The sequence below is a fragment of the Oryctolagus cuniculus genome, chromosome 6 (assembly GCF_964237555.1).
Source record: "Oryctolagus cuniculus chromosome 6, mOryCun1.1, whole genome shotgun sequence".
Classification (NCBI taxonomy): domain Eukaryota; kingdom Metazoa; phylum Chordata; class Mammalia; order Lagomorpha; family Leporidae; genus Oryctolagus; species Oryctolagus cuniculus.
The window spans coordinates 1,476,841-1,491,597 of record NC_091437.1 but is presented as its reverse complement, the minus strand read 5'-3'; the positions used below and the strand labels follow the sequence as shown (position 1 = coordinate 1,491,597).

The window sequence follows — 14,757 nt, the reverse complement described above, 5'->3', positions numbered from 1 at the left end:
GAATGCCAACCCCCTGTCTGCCTGAAAGGAAGAAGAGAAACCAGCAGGAAGCACAGAGGGGTGAGGAGCCAGGGAACAGAGCCTTGGCTGTCTTTTCTTGGGGTGAACTTCCCTGTAGCTCTGCAGCCGACTGGGATCTAGTTCGTCATCAGAACCCTTGGCCCAGTCCAACCACCTCTAGCAAGTGCCTCAGCAAGTCAGGGAACCCAGGGGCTTCAAAGGGTTCATGGGAAATGGAGTTGAGAGACAGGTTCATTTTGCTGCAAAAACATGGCCTTCATGCATGGATTTCACAGCACACATTCTCCATGGATCATTTGGTGACCTCTGCTCTGACCTGCCTCTGGGCTCTGTGTCTGACCCGCAGCACCAAGGCTGTCAAGATAAACAGAGAGAGCGTCCTCCTGAGCCTCCTGGCCACGCACAGCCCTCCCACATGCTCTCAGGCCACGGGCACTGAGTGAACCAGGATTGCCCACACTGCCCAACCTCTCCATGTATTCATTCACAGTAGAAGCTGCCATGCGTGACTCGGAAACTTGCTGAAGGTCTAGATCCTAGGTCCTCCATTACCTCACCCTCACCTACATCTGAATTCCTGATCTCCCTCAAAGGCCCCAGGGGCTCCTGCCCAATGACCCTGTGGCTGGCCTCTGAGACTCATCCCTTCCCAAATCCTTTCTTTTTTTTTTTTTTTAATTTTTGACAGGCAGAGTGGACAGTGAGAGAGAGAGAGACAGAGAGAAAGGTCTTCCCTTGCCGTTGGTTCACCCTCCAATGGCCGCCGCGGCCGGCGCGCTGCGGCCGGAGCACCACGCTGATCCGATGGCAGGAGCCAGGAGCCAGGTGCTTTTCCTGGTCTCCCATGGGGTGCAGGGCCCAAGCACCTGGGCCATCCTCCACTGCACTCCCTGGCCACAGCAGAGGGCTGGCCTGGAAGAGGGGCAACCGGGACAGAATCCGGCGCCCCGACCGGGACTAGAACCCGGTGTGCCGGCGCCGCAAGGTGGAGGATTAGCCTAGTGAGCCGCAGCGCCGGCCTCCAAATCCTTTCTTTATGGTCAAGGCCCCATAGTCCAATAAGACTCGGTGGACTCCAGGCCAGTCTTCCATGTGGGTGGAAGGGACCCAGGCACTTAGACCCTCACCTGCTGCCTCCCAGGGGCATTGTCAGAAAGCTGGACATCATCATACATTGACCTGGGTGCTGCTCGGGTTCTTTATTTCCCAGTTGCAAAGAATAGCGAAGTAACAGCTTGTGGTGATCATTTACTTTCAGAGCCTGAAAATCAACTGGACCCTCCTGTGGCTTTGCTAATTTTGACGGAAACGCTGAGTGAGGGTTTGCCAGAGCTAATGTGGAATTGATATTACAGATGAGTGACGGACAATGCTGTCAATAAAGAGTGCACAAGAAAGGACTGGACGGGGCAGATACCACCGGGCAAGGGTGCCTGCTTGGGTGACAGAGTCCTTGCTTCCTCTACCATTTAAAACTGAAAATGCATCCTCCCTGGGGACAGCGTGTGATGAGCAGGTAAAGTCATTGGTTCAGCTCTCCAGGTCATATGGGAGCTACGCATTGAATTGAACCAAGTACTTGCCTCAGAACTACGTTTGTGTGAGAGTTCTCTCTTATAAAGTGAAAGCAGATCAGTTAAGATTATTCTTGCACATAGAAGCCCTGGAAATAAGCAGAGCAGAGCCTCCTCTGGCTGCTTTCTTCATTGCTTTTTAAACTCAGGTTTAGATTCAAGGGAAGAAAGAGTCCAGCAAGGCTCCCAGCAGGTGTGGGCTCCACAGCAAGCCCTGAGCACAAGGGACTGAAAGTTTCCCTGTTCTCAGGCTTCCTGTTCAGAGGGAGACACAGGTTCACGTCTTGATGTCTGCTGTGCAGACTGGAGCTGGACACCTGATGGCTGTCACTACAGCCCCTGTGTTTCCTAGGCTGAAACCACACACGATGCCGGACAATGGAAGCGTGGTTGTTTTCAGGATCCTGGACTTGCAGCCTCAAGACCTGGGTTCTGGAGCTGGGCTCAGGGTCTATTTCCATTGATACCTCACCACCCTATTGGGCAGGGGCCATGACGTGCTGCACCAGAGTCACAGGAAACACCACCTCCGCGGTCCTACTTGCACCTGGAGAATACTGTTCCTGTGACTGTGGAGTGGGCCCAAGCTTAGTACCTCCCTTGGACATCTAGAAAGTTTATCGCTGAAATTTATGTACATTTTAAAAGAAAGAGATGAAAAGATCCATGAGCTATTATATGTAAGCATAGAAAATGAAGGTCCTGAACTTATTTTCCAGAAGTGAAGAGTGATCCACTCTTTCAAAAAGACTTCCAGACCATCAGCCCAAGACCAACAAGCCATTCGCCCGAGGCTCCGCTCACTTCCTGCCGACAGCTTGGCAGACAGAACTGAGTGAGCTGTGCACACAGCTTGTCCCCAGCAAGGGTCACTCTCCTTGTCATTCCCTACTTAGCCCCTGAGAGGCCTCTTGCCCAGAGAATTCAGTTCTGAGCCTGGCTTCGCAGGCGAGAGCAGGTGCACCTTAGACTCACTTTTGGCGTCGGCAGTTTTTCATGGAGCTGCCTGTTTCCTGGACAGCACAGCCATTTCCTTGTGCTAGAGAAACTGCATCTCCATCATAACTCCTTGGGTTAAAGCTAACCCAGGTGTCAGGATTCAGCAGTGTTACTGGGACCTGCTTTGTCTCAGGTCCAGAGCGTATGTACTGGAAGAAGGAGCAGTTTTAGTGTGACACACTTCGTGCTGACAGCCCATTGAAATTTTACAATGTCCCAGTGCCACACGGTGCTCACACAGCGTGTCACCAAGGCAAAGATGAACGGACGTGTCACTGATCGATGGGCCCCTCATCAAACCAAAATCTGCTACAGCTGTGAGAATCTCATAATCTGAAAAAAAATCCATGGGAGGGAAGTCCTGAGAAACGGTGTCATGCCTCCTTCCCCCACCCCAGCCCTTCTCCTTACGTTAAAATCAGAAAACACCTCCGCCGTCCCTTGTGCACTCTTCCTCTTCCGCGTGTGCCATGCTGAGTGAACCCATCTCCCTCTCCTTCCACCTTGCTCCTAGAAAACAGACAGATGTTTCTCACGCAGCTTGCTCAGGTCCTGCGTGGAGCCCGGGGGTGTGAGGTGCTGTGCTTTACGTGCAGGGCCTCACCCCATCACCTCGACACATTCCTCCCTCTCCGCTAATTGATCCCCAATGTCCAAGTCCATGGGGACCCACGCCTCAGCCTTTCCACCTGCCCTGCTGGGCTGCAGATCAGCGCAGTCCTAGACTTGGATGGGTCAGCACCCCAGCTCCTCTGCTGCATTTGGCTGCTGCTCAGAGTGAGATGAAGAGAGGACACGGCTACCGCCTGAGCACGTGACCGCAGTGCTTGCGGGGCTTCGTCTGTCAGGGACTCAGGGTTACAGATGCAGAAAGTGTGTGTCCAAGTGCTCAACTGAGCGAAGTGGAGCTGGAACCATGGATAATTTCCTGTCCCCTCTCTGCCGGGTTTGCAGAGGAATTACTGGGAATGGCGACTAAATAAATGTTGTTATGACAGAAGTGCTTTCTCCCATTTGTACTAGGGCAAACGGGGACCCATGAAAACAGGGATCAGCTGGTTGCAATATGTGGTGCCATCCAGCACGCTCCCACTCCAGATTGGCGCACCGTGGACAGGGAAGCAATGCAGGCAGGGAGACTGGAGACTTCACGTCTTTACAACAGGGGCTTCAGGGCACTGTAGGAACTAAGGGAGACAGCACAGTGTCTTCTTCCCAGGCAGGGATCAGCAGGCTCCATGAAGTCGAACCATCTCACACAGCCATCGAAAGGATATCCAGTGACACATACAAGTCTGTCTTCTGGATCGTGGCTTGTGCCCTAGGGTCTTGTAACATGTTCTCGGTAATATCAGTGCCTATTAAGACGCAATGCCACACAGGACAAAACTGGCCAAAGGAGCTCTGCTGCTTGACACGTGGGATTGGAGGAGCTATGCACAGGCAGAGGTCTCATGGCCACTGTTGTCTTCTACTGGCACCCTCGGCAGTGCTGTCCCTGCATCTACCTGGAAGACTCCAGCTCAGTGAAGGCCACCTCAGCCTGGCAGTAGCCCTGCCCCACACAGGAAGTGAAACTCACCTCAGGGAACCCCAAACCCCGACACAGGCTCTCTGCCAGGTCACAGTCACTAAAAATAGTAATCCAGGCCTCCCCCACGCCCCCCCAAACACCAGCCCACTTTCACAGTCCTTAGAATCAACCGGGAGAAGAAAATGCAGGGGCTGGTGCTGTGGTGTAGTGGGTAAAGCTGCTGTCTGCAGTGCCGGCATCCCATATGGGCATGGGTTCAAGTCCCAGCTGCTCCACTTCTGATCCAGCTCTCCGCAATGTCCTAGGAAAGTTGCGGAACATGGCCCCAGTGCTTGGGCCCCTGCATCTGTGTGGGAGACCTGGAGGAAACTCCAAGCTCCTGGCTTTGGATGGGCTCAGCTCCAACCATTTCTACCATCTGGGAAGTAAACCAGCAGATGGGAGATCTCTCCTCTCTCTCCCTCTTTGCCTCTGCCTCTCTGTAATTCTACCTTTCAGGGGCTTGCACCATGGTGCAGTAGGTTAATCCTCCACCTGTGGCTCCAGCATCCCATATGGGCACTGGCTCTAGTCCCAGCTGCTCCTCTTCCAATCCAGCTCTCAGCAATGGCCTGGGAAACCAGTGAAGGATGTCCTAAGTGCTTGGGCCCCTGCACCTTCGTGGGAAACTCGGGAGAAGCTTCTGGTTCCTGGTTTCAGATCAGCTCAGTTCCGGCCACTGGGACCATTTGGGGAGTGAACCAGAGGATGGAAGGCCTTTCTCTCTACCTTTCCTTCTCTCTGTCTGAAAATCTACCTCTCAAATAAATGAATACATTCTTTAAAAAAAAAAAGAAGGAAAGTGCATCCAGAATTCAAATTCTCTTGGACTGAGCATCTGGCCGCCCTCCCTCCAGGCCTCACCCTTGGCCTTGCTTCCGTGGGTGAGCATGGAGGGACTTGCTCTGCCCACAGCTACCCTCTGTAGGGTCCACTCCTCCTGAGCCTCTCCTCACTCCACTCTGTGCTGCACCATCCTCATCCTCATCCACACAGGGACATGAATTCCCAGGAGAACTGTCTGTGCTGCTGAAACTGGTGTGAAGTCGGAGCCCCTGCCCAGAGGCTGAGACTCAGCCATAGCAGTGGGAGTTGTGGTCAGGAAGGGGGGCGCTGGGGGCAGGAAAGGGGTTTCCAGAGTCTCAACTATGAGGAGCCCGAGGGTGAGTGAGTTGCTGCTGTGGCATCTCCATAAGCCCACTCCGTAAGGAATAACCACAGTTGGGTTAACCATGGTGAAGAGGCTTTCTGAGAAGAAAGGAAGGAAGGAGGGAAGGAGGGAAGGAGGGAAGGAGGGAAGGAGGGAAGGAAAGAAAGAAAAAAGAAGAGAGAAGGAGAGGGAGAGATGATGAGGGAAGTATCATTATATTCTTGGAATTGCACCTATGGACTGTATGGAATGTATTCTGTCTGTATTAATAGCATATTAACAAGAGAATTGGTGAGAACTGTGTTGTAGTAATTATCCCGCATTTTATGTGACCCTGAGAATCTAATATATTAATAAATTTCTTTTTTTTTTTTTTTTTTTTGACAGGCAGAGTGGACAGTGAGAGAGAGAGAGACAGAGAGAAAGGTCTTCCTTTGCCGTTGGTTCACCCTGCAATTTCCGCCATGGCCGGCGCGCTGTGGCTGGTGCACCGCACTGATCCAATAGCAGGAGCCAGGTACTTATCCTGGTCTCCCATGGGGTGCAGGGCCCAAGCACTTGGGCCATCCTCCACTGCACTCCCTGGCCACAGCAGAGGGCTGGCCTGGAAGAGGGGCATCCGGGACAGAATCCGGCGCCCCGACCGGGACTAGAACCCGGTGTGCTGGCGCCGCAAGGCAGAGGATTAGCCTAGTGAGCCAGGGCGCCAGCCAATAAATTTCTTTTAAAAATAGAAGAAATCCAGGACAAAAGGGAAATATCGTTCTGAGACTCTACTTTCAACCAAGAAGTACAGTGACTAGCTCAGAAGGTCATTGAATTTTTAACTTTTTGAACTAGTTGCACACTATTTTTCACAGTGGCTCTATCATTTTGCATTTCTTTCTTTGGGTCTTTTTTTGATAGGTAATGAGAGAGAGAGAGAGAGAGAGAGAGAGAGAGAGAAACTTCCATCTGCTGGTTCACTTTCCAAAAGCCTGCAACAGTCAAGTCTGGGTCAGGCCAAAGCCAGGAGCCTGAAGCTCCATTCTGGTCTCCCACATAGGTGGTAGGGGCCAAGCTCCCAGGCCATCTTCCATTGCCTTCCCATGGTGAATAAGCAGGAAGCTGCACTTGAACCAGCACTCTGATATGGGCATGAACACTGCAGTAGCCTGTTACTCCACATGCAGTCCTTCCATCCACTTTTACATTTCTACCTGAGGTCCCAGACCTCACCAGCACTTGCTCTGTCTCTTCTTCGCACAGTGGCATCCCTGACGCTTGTGAGATCTTGTGATGGCTGTGATTTGCATGTCCCCCATGACTCATGGTGCTCAGTGCTGTGGTTGGACGGAGTTTCCCTCCCGAGATTCCTTGAAGCCCTAAAGTTTGACATGAATGGTTAATGAATTAATATTAATTGCTGACAGACTAAGCATGGCGTCTGCAGGCACTGGACGAGACACCAGCTTCTCTTGCTACTGCCTCCCATTCCACATGGAAGTCGGGAGACTGTGTTCCCTATCTCAGTGCTTCTGGGCTGACCACATGATCCTCTTCGGCTCCTGCCATACCTCAACGGGGGTTCAACACTGTAAATCTCCCTCCCTAGGAAGCTCCTCTCACACACTTAGGGGCGTAAAAAATCTGCCTAATGATCCCTGTAGACCGAGGTTTCTATCAGTTTGTAAATCTGTATATCTGATCTGGATACCAGCAGGCTCTGGTCTCTCAGACTCCTTCCCTTGCCTTGGGGTTTCTTTGTCCTGCTTGGGTGATTGCAAGTCAGCTTCCTGACCCAGCAGCCCACAGTGTCCCCACCACAGGGCTCATGAGGTCAGCTGTCTCCTCCACAGCTAACAGCTCCATGTTAGCTCCTGGATTAAGGATTTTTTTTTCTTTCCACAGGAATCCCAGGCCCTGAAAACAAAAGACAGCAGCCTACAGGTAGCCCCCAAGGAAACCAAAGCCTATTTGCCATTGCTGAAATTCCCAAACGAATGCAATGTCAATGTCACTAACCAGTCACAGGAGGGCCCCACACACAGCAGAGCAACCAAAGCCCCACACAGGAGCGGAGCACACGCCCATCCTGCCACTTTCCACATGCACAACCCCTCGCTCCTCAGGAAACCTAGGAACTCGGAGACAGCTGTCTGGTTTCTGACTCTGAGCTTTAGAAAATAAATACCTCCTTCCTTCCACCAGCTGCTCAGCTGTGATTAGCTCCACGGTGGGACAGGGGGCTCAGGAAGAGACATGAGACTCATTTAGAATGGCTATTCTGGGTCACGGAATGGGTAAGGGATGGAAGCAAGATTAAAAGCAAAGCAAAACGGAAGGAAAACTAATCACACAGATTTGAGACTTGATTATCAAAGCATTGAAAAGCAGCTCAGGATTGACTCAAAGTTCACTTTTAGGTAGTTCATTTTTTACAAAAAGATTTTATTTGCTTATTTGAGACGTAGAGCTACAGATAGAGAGCGGGGAGAGACATGCCTTCTACAGGCCTTTCATCTGCTAGTTCACTCCCCAAATGGCTGCAATGACCAGAGATGGGCCAATCCAAAGCCAAGAGCCAGGAACTTCTTCTGGGTCTCCCATGCGGGCGCAGGGGCCCAAGTGCTTGGGCCATCTTCTACTGCTTTTCCAGGCCACAGCAGAGAGCTGGATCAGAAGAGGAGCAGCCAGGACTAGAACTGGCACCCATAAGGCAGGCCAGCACCCCAGGCAATCTTAGCCTACTACACCACAGCACCAGCCCCTAGCTAGTTCATTTAAGGTGATGTTTCTCAGCATGCAAAGAACAAGGCTTCAAAGGGTTCCTGGTGTTCCCCTGAAGTTTGAGAACCAGAAAACTAAAGTGATCTGAGCACTGGATTCTTCTATGGTGCTGGTTCTGAGCACCATGGACCTGCTTGCATTGCTATAAGATGGAGACACTGACACATACAAGGGCTGTTTCGAAAATCAAGTCAAGCGCATGCAAGTTCTAAAATGCCCGGTGTTCTCACTCGCACCTGGAAATGATTGACAGGTAAAACCTATCCCTGTCATCACGACACTTAAGAAGTTGAGCAGTGTCTATTTCAGGCAATCTGGTGACACCCACTGAGGGTCCAGGTCTGCACTTGCCTGCCCCTTGCTCTGCCATTCTCACCTGGCGGGCCTCTTCTGCTTCCCACACAATCTGGGAGCTAAATCAGCTCACCACATTAGTTTCTGCTAGACAACAATGAAATACCTGATCCCCTGACAATGCTGTTTGCCTTTTAAAGTGGCTTTGCTCCAGGGAAGTCGTTCTGGAGGTGCAGGGAGTTAGGAGCAGCCAGAGAGGATTTTAAATAAGGCCTGAGGCCAAGGGCATGAGCAGTGTGAGCCGCAGCCACCCTGTGGGAAGACGCCAGGGGAATCCATGGCTCACCGACCTGGGCTGCTCACAGGTGGGTGTGATCAGAAAGCAGTTAGGGTCAGATGTGCTGCTCCATGAACAACACAAGTGTCTCCCTTTCTCTCTCTGAAGGATGCACATCTAGGTGGACAGCTGTCCATCTCCTATTCCTGGAAGAGGGCAGTTTCTCCCACTTCTGGGAAAACAGCGTGTGTGTGTGTGTGTGTACATGCCCATACATATACTCTAAACTGTTTCTAAAAAGTGTCTATATGGTTTTAACTTTTCCTCTCATTTGCAGGCATCTCATTGAATATCAGAATACAGCAGCATCCACATTCTCATGAATTTATTACACAGCCTTTTAGTTAAGGAATAAATATTTCTCTAAGAGCATGAGTGCAGCTGTTTATCCATAATGCCCCAAACCCTTCGTTTAAAATAGACTTGAATGAATTTTAGCAAGATGATCAAGCTGCATTACATGAAAGAAAAATTAAGTGGTAAATTTAAATTGATTTTTGTATACAATTATTTGATTGCTCCAGCACACTGAAAAGTCTAATTTATTACATATTACACACAGGGTTCTATTAGTGTAAGAGAACAGAGTCAGTTGTTTGTTATGTTACCTATGTTACCAGTGAATGGCAGGGTTCTTGTCTTCGCGCAAGAAAGAATTCAGGCATGAGACAGAGAGTAGTGGAAAGTAAAATAGCAAGGTTTATTAGGGCAGGGACATCCGTAAGAACGGATGGGCACCTCTCCAGACAGAGCCTGAGAGAGAGTGCCCAGTCGCTCAGATTAGGGGAGAGCGGGGTTACATGGTTGAGTGGAATACACCTGGCCAGGCCAGGCAGGAGGCTCAGCAGAGAGGCACAGTCCAGTTGAGGCCCGGGTTTTTTAAGGAGATGGGTCTTTGTCTTCACAGATCTCCTCCTGAAACAAAAAACTTTATGGATGTAAATACTAAAACTCCTATCTGAGTTTTCCCTTGAAGGTATCAGACAGGAGGAAACCTGGCTGGCACCACCCTGAGTTAGAAGAAGGGTGAGCAAGACCCCCTGGAGAATCAGGATCTGGAGCAGGGTATTTGAAATGCAGATGCTGCACTGCATCTGGAAGATTATCAGGCAGAAGGGGCGGGGACCCCCAGCTGGCAGGTTATTGGGTAGAAGGGGGCAGGGCAGGATGCAGATACTGGACTCCCCCCCCCCAAAAAAAAAAAACGTTATCAGGATGACTTTGAGATGCATAGATGTCTTCTCTTTAGGCCTTTATGTCACACACTCATATCTGACTTCCTACCTAACAGTTACATTTCTGCTTTACAGAGTCACAGTTCCAAATGAAAGTGATAGAGTTAGCTGGAGACACACTTGTGTCTCTCTGTATTGTGTCGGATGCTCCCCTCTCTCTCTCTCCTGTCCCACTTGTACCTCTAGTCTTGGAATATCTAATTCTGAAAAGGTTATAACCATCTGCAATGCAGAATTTATTCTTTTCAAATCTTTAGATCTTACCTTCTCATTGCAACAGCCTTAGAGCAAATCATCAAATTGCCATTGTGTGCTGTGACTTTTAAGCTTGTGGATATGTAAAAAATAAAAGGCAACATAGGATATAGACTTAAAAAAAGTTGAAATTAAAATAAACTGAGAATATGCTAAATGATTTTTTGCAACTATTAAAAAAATCTTCCATGTGCAAGACATTTATCTCTTCGAAAAATCTGTTTAGAAGATTTATAATTTGAAACATACAAATCAACAAAGAAGTAAAAAATAATTTAAAGCAACTTGTTCTGCATTCCACAGAGAATGACAGCCATGATTCTTTGCTTTCCCATGATTTAATGTTTGACTTCTAGCACACAATGTGTATTTCATATGCAGTACTCAGAAAATATCATTCCGTGTTCTTTGCAAGTCCTGTCACAAAGCACAGTTGTGAACCTGCTGTACTTGGAATGCCATGACTCCTAACCAAGCCCTGTCTTCCCAAGTCCCCTGTTCTTTTATAGCAATCATAGGAGTGGGAAGGTGGCTTCAAGTTATGGTGGAGGCAAAGGAAGCTACAGCCAAGGAGTCAGCGGCTGTGGCAATAAGGAGAGAAAGATGCTTTCAATGCTGTTTGTGTGAGCACCAAAAACATAAAACAAGGGGCTGCGCAGGCTAGACAGAAGGCTGAGAAAGTCAAGAAGACTGGACAAAACATTAGGTGAAGTCTTGGCCTGTTTTGCCTGTTTCCCTTCACTTCACTTCAGCAAGCCACCCCAAAGACACTGGTGGTTTTTTGTTAATTAACAGATAAGTTTATTTTGAAACCATGTGTGGCCTTTCTTTTTCATAAAGTGCATTTTCCACACATTTTTTTCCTGATAACTTACTTCTTCCATGTTATGAGTGTTAGATCTGCTTGTATCTGAATGTACTTGTGGCACACACAGCAATTTTTAAAAAGATTTATTTGAAAGGCAGAGTTAGAGAGAGAGAGAGAGAGAGAGAGAGAGAGAGAGAGAATCTTCCATCTTCTGGTTCCTGCACCAAATGGCCACAATGGTCAGGGCTGAATTATCCTGAAGCTAGGAGCCAGGAGCTTCTTCCGGGTCTTCCACACGGGTGCAGGGGCCCAAACACTTGGGCCATCTGCTGCTGCTTTCCCAGGCACAGTAATAGAGAGCTGGGTTGGAAGTGGAGCAGCAGGGACATGAATGGGTACCCATGTGGGACGCCGGTGCCACAGGCTGTGGCTTAACCTGCAACGCCATATCACCTGCCCCACAGCAACTCACTGAGCCACAGACACTGCCCTTCTGCAGCCCCCGGCTGGGAGGCAGCTGTGCAGAAGCGGGGCTCCAGCTGCCCTGAGCTCCCGAGCTCCCGGCATCAGGGGAGTCACAGCATCAAGCCAGAGACAGCACAGTCCTGGCTTTGTGCAAATGCAGAGCCTCGGGGCATTGTTTGCCTCAGAGAGGAGCTGACTTTTTGCAGCTCTGTGCTCTTCTGTTCCTGCAAGTTTGCAGGTCATGTTCTTACTACGCAGCTCAAAAACCATAAAGAGCTGGTGGGGAGCACTTAGCCTGGCAGCTAAGACGCTGCTTGGGAGACCCGTGTTCCGCAGAGCAGTGCTGGGACTGAGTCCTCCTCCTCTTCAAGTCCAGCTTCTTCTCATGCACACCCTGGGAGGCAGCAGGTGACGGTTCTAGTAGTTGGGTCCCTGCCACATACATGGGAGAACCAGATGGAGTTCTGGGCTCCTGGCTTCAGCCCTGGCCCAGCCCAGCTGTTGCTGGCATTGGGATTGAACCAGCAGATGTCTGTCATCTATCCTCTATCTATCATCTCTCAATCATCTATCTCTGTTTCTCAAAATAAGTAAATTAATAACTTAAGAAAATTATAAACTTCAGAAATGCTTTTCTTATGCTCAATGTATTACAGCCTGCAAGCTGTGAGCCAATGGAACTGTGCTCATCTTTGTGGGCTCAGTAACTTTGCATATCCTTAAACACATGAATAGTTGATGAAATACTGAGATCTTTTTAAAGTATAGGCCTAGTATCAATTTAGGTATTTTTTTTAAATGCACTTGTTTTTCTTTCTGAATCTGCTCTTCCTCTGTGAGTAACAACAGTGCTCCCTGGAGCTGTGTCCTGCACTCCTCACCATCTCCCTCCTGCCACCGGCAGACAGCCCCGTGCTCCCCTGCTCCGCTGCCAGGCTTCCAGGTCTCCGTGGTGCTGCACTTTGGCACGAGACTGCGCAGCGTTTCTCTACAAACCCCTGTAGGCTTGGGAAGAAATCCTGCTTCCTCTGTGAAGTGTGGGCCAGGTGCTGAAGGGTTCAGAGCAGGAAGCATCAGACAAGAATGTCTGCGTCTTAACGATCTGGTTAAAGAGCCGGTTAGTGAGCGATCAGAGAATTTTCATCAATTACTTAGGAAACTATTACAGCTTAAAGGAAGATGCTCTTTTATTTACATGCATATATTTCATTCTGTGAGCATTCTGATTCACATGAAAACAAGTAACTTCTCTTGTTTATTTTTCTGAGGACCCTAATTTAAGTTTCCAAACACTGAAGACAAATCATCTGTGACTCAAACAAATATAAGCAGCATTTTTCCAAGTGACTTTTTTTTCTCAGCTGGTTAATTTTGGTTTAAGCATAGTAAAAACTCAATAATAGCAGTACAAGCAATATAAAAATGGCAAACGTGATCCTCGGCCATTATTTAATCCTGGACAGAGTGGAGTACATTCTCGACATCTGTTAAAACATTATAAAACTGAGTTAGAAGGGTATTCACAAAGTTCTGGAAAAACGGAATTTAAAACTAAGCTTATTTTGGTGCAAAAACTTTTGATATCCATGCATTTTTCACCAGAATATGTGTTTCCACGAACTTTTTGAAGGCCTCTTGTACGTGCAAGGCCAGATGGTGGCGAGTGGGTGGGAAGCCCCCGGGCCTTGCAGTCCACGGCCAGTGCACGTCCAGCAGTTATGTAAGCACAGTCAGTGCGTCCAGACAGTGACCCTGCCTCTCTGCTCCTCCCATTTGCAGACATCATGGAGAAGAGAAACGCCACCTCAGACTTCATTCTCCTGGGGTTCTTCAACCACACAAGACTCCACCGCTTTCTCTTCACAGTGGTGCTGGCAGTAGCCACTGCCTCCGTGGTGGGCAATGCACTCATGCTGCTCCTGATTGCCCGGGACCGCCGGCTCCACACGCCCATGTACTTCCTCCTGAGCCAGCTCTCCCTCATGGACGTCATGCTGGTTTTCACCACGGTGCCCAAAATGGCTGCCGACTACTTGACCGGAAGGAAGTCCATCTCCCGCACGGGGTGTGGGTCGCAGATTTTCTTCTTCCTGACCCTGGCCGGCGGGGAGAGCTTCCTCCTGGCGGCCATGTCCTACGACCGCTATGTGGCAATTTGCCACCCACTGCGCTACCTGGTTCTCATGAGCTGGCGCTTATGTCTGCAAGTGACCGCGGGGTCGTGGATCCTGGGGGCTGCTGACGGCCTCCTGCAGGCTGCAGTCACCCTGAGCTTCCCGTTTTGCAGGTCACGTGAGATCAACCACTTCTTCTGCGAGGCTCCCGAACTGATGCGCCTGGCCTGTGCCCGCTCGTCTGTCTTTGAGTATGCCATGTACATCTGCTGCGTGTTGATGCTCCTGGTCCCCCTCTCCCTCATCCTGATCTCCTACAGCCTCATCCTGGCTGCTGTTCTCCACATGCGCTCCACAGAAGCCTGCAAGAAGGCCTTGGCCACCTGCTCTTCCCACCTGGCTGTGGTGGGACTCTTCTATGGAGCCGCCATGTTTGTCTACATGAGACCCAGGTCCTCCAGGTCAGCTAGCCATGACAAGGCTGTGTCAGCCTTCTACACCATCTTCACACCCATGCTGAACCCCCTCATCTACAGCCTGAGGAACAGCGAGGTCAAGGGTGCTCTGGAGAGATGGTTTGCGATATCCGTAACTCCAAAATGCCAGCACACTTAGGCCCATTGTTTAAGATGAGCTTAACTGCCTGAACTGAACATTTTAAATGTGACATTTTCTCTATTTTAATAATGAATTAGGCGAAAGTAAAGCTTATGAATCAGCATGAAAAGTTGCTAAGAACTGAGTCAATTGTATAGAGAAATTTAATGTCTGAGCATTTATTTTTATTTATTTGTTTGAGAGACAGAGTCAGAAAAAAGAGAAAAAATACAGATAGATCAGTGGTAGCCAGGTAGACATGAACCTATGTCTGTATGAAGGGGCCAAAGAAAAAAAATCAAAATTTCTGTGTGGTAGAATGATAAAAAATGTAGAAACATGTCAGAATTCATGGATCAAAAGCCTTGTCTTTGTTCAGTAGCTGGTTGGGTGGATCCCAGCCCTCTCTCTGAGGGCAGCTTAGAGGAATCTCATCTATCCTTCACCAAGGGGGCTATTATGAAGTTCTGGGAGGGATTCCATATCCAGTAAGCCCTGCACCCAGAGGGATTCTACAGAGAGGTACAGGGATTGTTGTGTCCGGTATGAGACCCTCCTCAAAACAA

The 14,757-nt window shown here is 49.4% G+C and overlaps 1 protein-coding gene across 1 annotated transcript; it reads left to right on the top strand.

Moving 5' to 3' along the window:
- The first annotated feature begins 13,264 nt into the window (after positions 1 to 13,264).
- Positions 13,265 to 14,209, top strand: LOC100339874 (olfactory receptor 2T33-like). Its single transcript, XM_002723420.4, has one exon. The coding sequence runs from the start codon at positions 13,265 to 13,267 to the stop codon at positions 14,207 to 14,209; it is 945 nt and encodes a 314-aa protein (XP_002723466.3).
- The last annotated feature ends 548 nt before the right edge of the window (positions 14,210 to 14,757 follow it).